Source organism: Theobroma umbraticum, unplaced genomic scaffold (genome assembly GCF_002168275.2).
Source record: "Theobroma umbraticum cultivar Fairchild unplaced genomic scaffold, ASM216827v3 scaffold_30.0, whole genome shotgun sequence".
Classification (NCBI taxonomy): domain Eukaryota; kingdom Viridiplantae; phylum Streptophyta; class Magnoliopsida; order Malvales; family Malvaceae; genus Theobroma; species Theobroma umbraticum.
In genome coordinates, this window is record NW_018397254.1 from 2,443,637 (window position 1) to 2,452,168 (window position 8,532).

Here is an 8,532-nt window from a genome sequence, read left to right on the forward strand (position 1 = left end):
CACTTTTTGAACTATGTTAAGTGTTGAAGAAAATAAAAATAGTATAAATTTACTTTTTTATTCATAGAAAACAACAACATCAAAACGTAAATTTTTTGCTATTAAATTTGTTAATAACAAGACTAGTAGTAAACTATAAGATATTTTCTTAGAAATTTATTGAGCATTCTTATTAAAAAAGAAATCATTCGAGATTTTGATATTGATTTAATGATAGATGCCTTCAATTATGAAAGACTGTTGAACTCAATTAAAAATATCTAATTTTAACATGCAATAGTGGTTAAAAAATATTTTTATTTTGCACTTAACACATAATTAGAATTATTTTTTTATTTTTTATGTACTTTTTCTATCTAAGTTATTTTATATTTTTGTCAAATAGAGAACTTCTAGTATGATTGTTTTATGGATATTGTCTTCACCTCCAACTGCTAAATCCTAACTACAAGATCTGACATTCTATGGTCAAATTTAGCCATAGGATGATTGATTTGTGTAAAAGACACTGTTAGTCGACTTGAGAGAGAAAAAGAGTAAAGACAAAAGAATAATATTTTTAGATATTTCACGTTTAAGAATTAACATTGTTTACACGTTTTGAGCCCAATGTACAATTTGAACACTAATTAATCTGTATGTAATTGTTATTAAAAATTAAAAAAATAATATATTTTATTTTTTTATTTTTTCTTTCTAGTGTGACGATGGTTGCGGGGATTTTTATCTTTTCGAATAGTGCATGGACCACCTTATATAAGTGGCGTCAACTAAAAAAATCATTCAAAATTTTGATATTAATTTAATGATAAATGCCTTCAATTATGAAATATTATCAAACTCAATTAAAGATTCTCAATTTTAGTACATAATAGTGGTAAAAAAATATTTTTATTTTGTACTTAACACGTAATTTGAGTTATTTTGATAATTTTTGTATAATTTTTTTTATTTAAATTATTTTATATTTTTGTCAAATATTAAATTTAATATGATTATTTTATAGATATTGCCTTCACCTCCAAATGCTAAATCTTCACTAATCTGACATTTCATGGTCAAATTTGACGTAAAATAATTGATAGGTGTAAAAAACATTATTAATCAACTTAAAAAAATAAAAATAAAAATAATATTTTAAATATTTTATATTTAAAATATTAACATTGTTTACTCGTTTGAAAACGTAATATATATTTTAAATATTAACAAATTTATATATAATTATTATTAAAAGTAAAAAAAAAATTTTATTTATGTATTTTCTCTTTTTGGTGGCACGGTCGGGGTGCGGATTTTTATTTTTTCTAGTAGTGGATGGACCACCTTAGATAGGTGGCATCAACCAATGAAATCAATTTAACAATCCACAAAGACAAAGCCTTTTCAGACCTTTCTGACGCCACTCAGCAATTCTATTGGTCAAGACTAGAGACCACCTGTCCCATCCCTGTGGTCCACCCTGATCCGGACAGCTGATGATCACCAAGGTCACAAAGAGGGACCCAACACGTGTCAATTTCACTACGACTCCTGCCCATGATTGCAATCACCACCGTTGGTTTCTCTTCCCTGAAACCCAGAAAGGGGGGGGCAAACAACAAGTGATTCTAATGGTTTTGTTTTGTCCGTTTGCCCTTTTTTTAATTACCCTATTGCTATTACTCATTTTTGTTGAAATTTTTCCCTTTGTGCATTTCCATGTCTATCGCTTTATAATCCTCCGGGTTCTGACATCTTCTCCATTTCCAGATAGAAACGAAAGCCAAGAAAATTTTCCCTTGGTTCCCTGGCAAAAAAGTAACACAACCCAGTTCCGGGATATGGATCCTGACGACGACGGAGGCACGTCTGATCTTAGCACGAGTGCTGGAGAACCTAACACCTCCACAGCCGCCACTGCCAACAACAAAAACAACGATAAAAATTGTGAAAACTCAGCGCATCCGTTGATGCCATTAAAAGAAGAGCCGATAGACTCCGACCCGGACCATAAGACCCATCCTTCGCCGCCTATTGGGGTGGTCCCAGTTGCCATGCAGATTCAGCAGATGCCAATGCAAATCCCTGCTATGCCCATGCCCGTAAGCACCGCTAAACGCTCCTCCACCAAGGACCGTCACACGAAAGTCGAAGGCCGAGGTCGAAGAATCCGGATACCGGCCACTTGCGCCGCCAGGATCTTCCAGCTGACTCGTGAACTCGGCCATAAGTCAGATGGAGAAACCGTCAGGTGGCTCCTCGAACATGCTGAACAAGCCATCATCGAAGCTACCGGTACCGGCACCGTCCCTGCCATCGCTGTATCCGTCGGCGGTACCCTCAAGATTCCCACTACGTCCAGTGCGAACGCTTCCAACAACAACAACAGTAATAATAATAACCAAATAGATGACGGTGCCATAAAGAAACGAAAACGCCCGGCGAACAGCGAGTTTTGCGATATAAGCGACGGAATTCCATTTGCAGTTTCACAAAGTCAGCAACAGTTAGTCACGCAAGCCTCAGGGCTGGCACCAGTTACTCCGCAGGGGGTGGTGCCAGTATGGGCTGTTGGAAATACTGGAATGATGGTACCAGCAAATGCGTTTTGGATGATCCCACAGCCCGCGGCAACGGCTGCTGGTAATGGGCTTACTAATCAGCAGCCGTCGCCACAGATGTGGACTCTATCACCATCTTTGACACCGGTTTTTAACGTGGCTGCAAGGCCCATATCTTCATTCGTTGCGACGACAAATCAAGTTCAGGCAGTTGTGTGCAACGGTTTGTCAACTTTGGCTCTGAATACAAGCAGTACACCAGTGGGGGCGACGGTGGCAAAGAAGTCAACCATGGCGCCAAGCGTCAGTTCGGGTGGCAATGGTAGCGGGAGCACTGGGGGTAAGCCTCAGCTGCTTAGGGATTTTTCATTGGAGATCTATGATAAACAAGAGTTGCAATTCATGGGGCGGTCAGGGAATCATCATCAGCAGATGCAAGCTTCTAAGCCATAAAATTTTGGAGTTGAAACGTTATAATTAATCCATTGAAATAAGAATAATGGAAAAACAAAAGAAAGAAAAGAGTATAGTTTTAGAGTTTGTGCTTATTTGTAATCTGTGTTTCGAATTGATAGTTAGTGTTTTACCAGAATTTGTTCATCTTGCTAAGTTGCAAAATGCAAAGCATACAGTTCCTCATGAACAGCATTTCTTCACGCTCCCCATGTTTGATCCCGGCTTTGTCCCAACAAAAATCTTATCTAAAAATGAGATATGGACATTGATAACTATATCAAGTTTCTTCAACACTAACTATGCTTGTTCACAATTTTAAATGTTGGACACTTAAAATATTGCATATCCATTGTCAAACACAAAAGCTCTTACTACTAACTAATAATAATGATGAGAAAAGCAAATGGCAAATTTCAAGCTCAACCACCATCTGGCATCTGCTTTCAAACATGCACCAAAAATGCCCGGATAAGTTTTCGTCTTAGCGAAATTCAAAGCCTCAAATGTTCCATGATTTGGGTGGGAAGATTTGTCCTTCACTTTCAAAGGTACTTATGCAAATGCTTTGAACAGGCAGAAACTTTGATCTACTTTTGGATGTAGTGTTTCAATTTCCTTTGTTTTTTGAGCATGGGAATTCTTGCTGAGCAAGTAGGGTTTTGGATATTTCCCTAAGATTGAGAATATAGAACCAATCGGTGCATTTTTGGTTCCGAGCATCAGAACTCTGTCATGGTTCGAGTTATTGGACTATTTGCCAGTAGAACTACACACTATTAGTATTATAGTCAAATTGAAATGTACCTGTATTTACTAGTAAATAGTTGGCCACACACAAGTGACTCAAGCTTTACACGTGCAAGTAAGGGTCGGGACTCGGGCCAATCTCCGTCCGGTTTGTAGGCGGAGTTGCTCTGCTATTGGTGGTGGGTCCGCCTTCATACCTCAGGGTCCCACACGCGATAACCGCGCAGATCACTGCACGCTCTTTACCATCACCTCTCAATCTGAGAATAAATCTTTTAGTAAATTACAATCTAAATTATGTAATTTATTAATATATATTATTATAAAATCTAGACTTATAAATTTTGATTCTTACATAATTTTTTTATATTAATTAAATAATTATAAAATTATAGTATAAAAATTACTATTAAAATTCTTCTCAATATCCACTCCTTTTTCTTCATTAGAGGTTCAGAAGGAAAGCCCATCACGCGCTGAAAAGGAGAGTAGGACTCTCAGAATGACACGCGTGCAAGGAGTTGGGTGGGCCTACGTGTTAGCTGTGGAATTGATGCGCATGCACCAAGAACCATGGGGCCGGGGGGTTCTTTCTTCGCCTCCTCCTCCTCCCTCCTTGATATTTGTGGGGTCCAAATTGCACTCCAAAAATTGGGTGGTTCAATTTCGCTTCACTTCCTTTTGGGGTGGGTTTGGTTTTTATCATAAAAATAAAAAGGGCCACAAAAAGGGTGGGCCAGCAGGAGGCTCACCCTATTTCACCTAGCTGCTTTTGGGATGGACCCATTGTCTCTATCAGGGACGGTTAGCATTGGTCCAATGTGGTCCCCTCTTGTTTTTCTGGGGACATAGCGGTCCACCTCCATAAAAATCAAAAAAAGAGAAGATCAACAATGTGCCCATAAATCCTGGCCGTCAGTTGTTGGCTCTACTGGCTTTTGGTGGGCTCACCTTGACCAAAATGAAAGCCTAGTTGGCCAGTTTCATCAAAAGACAAAATGGTTGCACTTCCATTTGACGATTGTAAGCTAGAGTTTGAGTTCATCAAAATATATAGACCTCACTACATAATAAAAAGTTTATATATCTTTGTGCTTTTAGCCTTTTAAGAAAGCTTTTACACTATTTCTTTTTGGAGCCAGTTTACATTTTATTTAAGAAATAATGGATAATATATGATTCACCTTTTGATGAATGCTGAATATATGTAACATAAACATTAGATTATCCCCTTTCCCTTTGCTCTTCGTAAACCTCGCAATTCAAATAAAACGATGTTTGTGTTGCTTTTAAGTTTTAACTACTTGCAAATTAAATATTGAAATCAACGGCTTCGAGTTGCAATGAAAGCCATCAAACTTACATACGTACTATTAGAACAGCGGGCCTTCAGCCCCCTTGTACATGTCGGGTCCATTCCGTACGAGCTTCAACCTATAGGGAGAAAATACTTAACCCCTTTATATATATATATAAATAAATTTTTTCTTAATTAGGGCCAATTTGGGACCCAAAATGGGCCCACAGTGAGCATTTATGGGGCCGATCTACATCACGATGGACCCCAAAATGGTTGGGCTGTCTGGCTCACTCGACCTGTTGAGCCACTATTATTTTATATTACTAATTTTAAAATGTCATAATCCAACAGGAGACCAAAATTAAGTCATTTGACAAAAAAAAAAAAATTTTAAATGTCGTAATCCCAAGGGAGACAAACAATTAAAGAAAAAAATAAAACTTATTTTTTTGTGAATATCATTATGGTATTTTTTTTATTTAAAAAATATGAGCTTGAATTGTAACATGTAGATAAAGGAGTAATGTACAAACCATGAAAAAGGAATTAAAACAGGATAAAAATCATGTGGGTCTTATCAAAAGAAAAAATGGGTCAAGTGTTTTCTATCATAGGGAGGAAATTTTAATAGTATTTTGAAGTGGGGCAAATAGGCCTAAAGCATGGGACCAAGAGGAGGTGGATAGGCTTGCAAGGTTTTGAGTGGAAGTTGCACTGATGCGCATTTCTTGCACATTGCCTAGTGCTTGTTGGTGCGCTCAACCTCGGATTTTTTTGCTAGTAATGGCTTGAGATAAGGGAGAAAGGAAAAGTTAAATTGAGATAAGAAAGATAATAAGGGTAAAACAATAATGAAGAAAATAATTAGAAAGGAAAATTCTCTATTCTGTATCGCAGGGTAGAATTTTGAGAAGAAGAAAATGAAAATCATATTTCTTTAATCGTTTTATCCTTGAATAAAAGAGGAGAATAGCTACTATTGTTTATATAAAAGGGTTTGTTTTATTAGGTGGTAATGTAGGGAGAGAATTTCTCAAATAAATATCCATTCAATAGAAATTGAGAGCCTTTGATTATCCATCCTTGAAGAGACAAGGATTCCACGTAACATATTGTTTATAGTCTCAACACTTCCTCTAGAAATTCTTTTACAACCTTATTGCTCGACACCCGCGGAGTCCACAAAGAACATGCTCGGAGATACCAAACTAGAAACGAGGAAGATTGATGTTTTTCTTTTAAACTTAATGATCAGGTCAAAAATAATCGGATGAACATTTTTGTAATATTATTAGAAACAGGAACCCCTCTTTTTTCTTGAAGATAACCTTCAAATAATCTAAATTCTTTGGAGACATGGACGACCAAACCAAAATTTGACTACCCATATTTTACTAGTACGTGAGTCTCTGTGCATTGTAATGGATGTAATTTTGTTACTATAATTATGTGCATAGGCGACATTCTCGATGAAATCAGAAGCAACAGACTTTGGCCTGCTGCCAGTTAAGCTCACAAACAAGGAAGTCATGTGCAGCCAAATCAATTAATCAAAACTAGCCCCTATAAATGCCTTTGGAGCATTATTAAACCTGTTTCATCAGGTTAATTAAGCTAGTGTTTTTACACTGAAGTTTAGTATCGATGGCGAAGAAGGGGCTGATTCCGCTCGTTTGCTCGCTGCTGTTTGCAGCATTCCTGTTGAATTCCCATGCAGCCAATGCCAACGAGAGAAAAGTAAAAGTTTTTGCTCCTAAGCCATCTTGTTTTTGTTTATTTTAACTGCTCTTTTTTGGGGTAGGTTTTCACTCAATGCGTATTCTGTTTTTCATGTATAATATAGATTCACGTTGTGTACATGGGAGACAGGCTAAAGGGAGACCTTTCTTCGAGAGGAGTGCATCATTCCATGATGACCAGCGTCCTTGGAAGGTTTTGTTGATTTTTAAAGCCATTAAAATAGTCAACAGTCTTCAATTCCCTGGTTAATTAATTACACATATAAAGGAATATGTCACAGAAATACTGAGCAAAAAAAGACACGTCAAAGAAATAGGATCAGCAGTATAAGTTCACTATCTAACATAACTAGCAGTATACTGATCAGCTACACGAAAAAACAGTGCTCATTAAGCATAATATTAGTGTCAAAACACGAAGAAACAGGAAAACATTTCTTTTTGGGTAACATTTCGATTTTTTCAATCACAGCTCTTTATCAGCCAAAGAATCGTTAGTCTATAGTTATGGGAACTTCAATGCATTTGCAGCAAAACTAACTGAAGAAGAAGTTAAAAGGTTCTCAGGTGAGATGATCAAACAAGTAAAAAGTGATAAAATTGGAAGCAAATTTTCATGATCATCACGGTTCGTATACTAAACAAAAATTTGAATGGCATGCAGAGATGGATGGAGTAGTTAGAGTGATTCCAAATCATATACTACAACTTCACACTACAAGGTCATGGGACTTCCTTGGTTTCAGCCAAAGCAGTCTAGGAGCCAAGATTGAAGGAGATGTTGTCATTGGGCTTCTTGATACAGGTAAATAACTAAATTGAATCTATACGTAGACTGCTATGGCTTTGTCACAGATCAAGCTGATTTCTTTGGGGTTCTTGGGTTGTAGGAATCTGGCCGGAACATGATAGCTTCACAAACCAAGGACTTGGCGCTCCACCCTCTAAATGGAAAGGAATTTGCCAAGGTGCCAATTTCAGCTGCAACAAGTGAGCTCTCTTTCTTCCCATAATACTTTTAGTAATGCGTTGAATTGCAGAAAAATTCGACAAACGAAAACATATTGCTAGAAATTTTTAAAAACTTAATTTATAGCAAACTTCGAAAACTGCAGCAGTCACTGATAAAAATGAATCCTTGATTGCATTGATCTTGTTGGAGTTCTTAAGAAAGAGAGAACACAAAACAGAGACAAACTTCACTACTGTTATTCATTAATAGCTGATACATACTTATATCGACTTAAGTTAAACTAAATCTAGTTACAACTTAACCAGCCATTACCAAACTAGAAACAATGGTGGCCATTATGATTTTGTTTACAAAATGACAGAAAGCCGCAGACACATTTTGACAGAATTGCGGCTGTAACATCCCAAAGCCTGCTCACGTCTTTCATGCTCATAAGTCCACCTTCCATATGTGCTGCCAAAATATCTTCAACCTTTACTGTCAAAGTATCTTCAATATGATCTCAATAGTCTAACAAATCTTTCTATAATTCTTCTCAATCTAAGCAACTAATATTAAGAATTTGGCATCACAGTAAGATCGTTGGAGCCCGATATTACAATAGTGAGGAATGGTACTCTGACACCGACTTCAAGTCTCCTAGAGATTCTGAGGGACATGGAACCCATACTTCCTCGACTGCAGGTGGCAACAGAGTGGCCGATGCAAGCTACTACGGGTTAGCTAATGGAACTGCAAGAGGTGGAGTTCCTGGTGCAAGGATTGCCATGTACA

At 37.0% G+C, this 8,532-nt stretch overlaps 1 protein-coding gene and 1 pseudogene across 1 annotated transcript in view; both read left to right on the plus strand.

Annotated features, from left to right (window-relative positions):
* The first annotated feature begins 1,565 nt into the window (after window positions 1–1,565).
* LOC110416141 (transcription factor TCP9 pseudogene) lies at window positions 1,566–3,135 on the plus strand (annotated as a pseudogene).
* A 3,555-nt stretch (window positions 3,136–6,690) lies between these two features.
* The window catches only part of LOC110421797 (cucumisin-like), a 6,420-nt gene continuing 4,578 nt past the window's right edge, over window positions 6,691–8,532 (plus strand). The window contains exons 1-6 of the mRNA XM_021435474.1: window positions 6,691–6,783; window positions 6,890–6,978; window positions 7,258–7,352; window positions 7,450–7,590; window positions 7,676–7,775; window positions 8,333–8,527. Of these exons, the coding sequence (XP_021291149.1) occupies window positions 6,691–6,783; window positions 6,890–6,978; window positions 7,258–7,352; window positions 7,450–7,590; window positions 7,676–7,775; window positions 8,333–8,527 (713 nt within the window). The remainder of the gene's footprint in view (window positions 6,784–6,889; window positions 6,979–7,257; window positions 7,353–7,449; window positions 7,591–7,675; window positions 7,776–8,332; window positions 8,528–8,532) is intronic.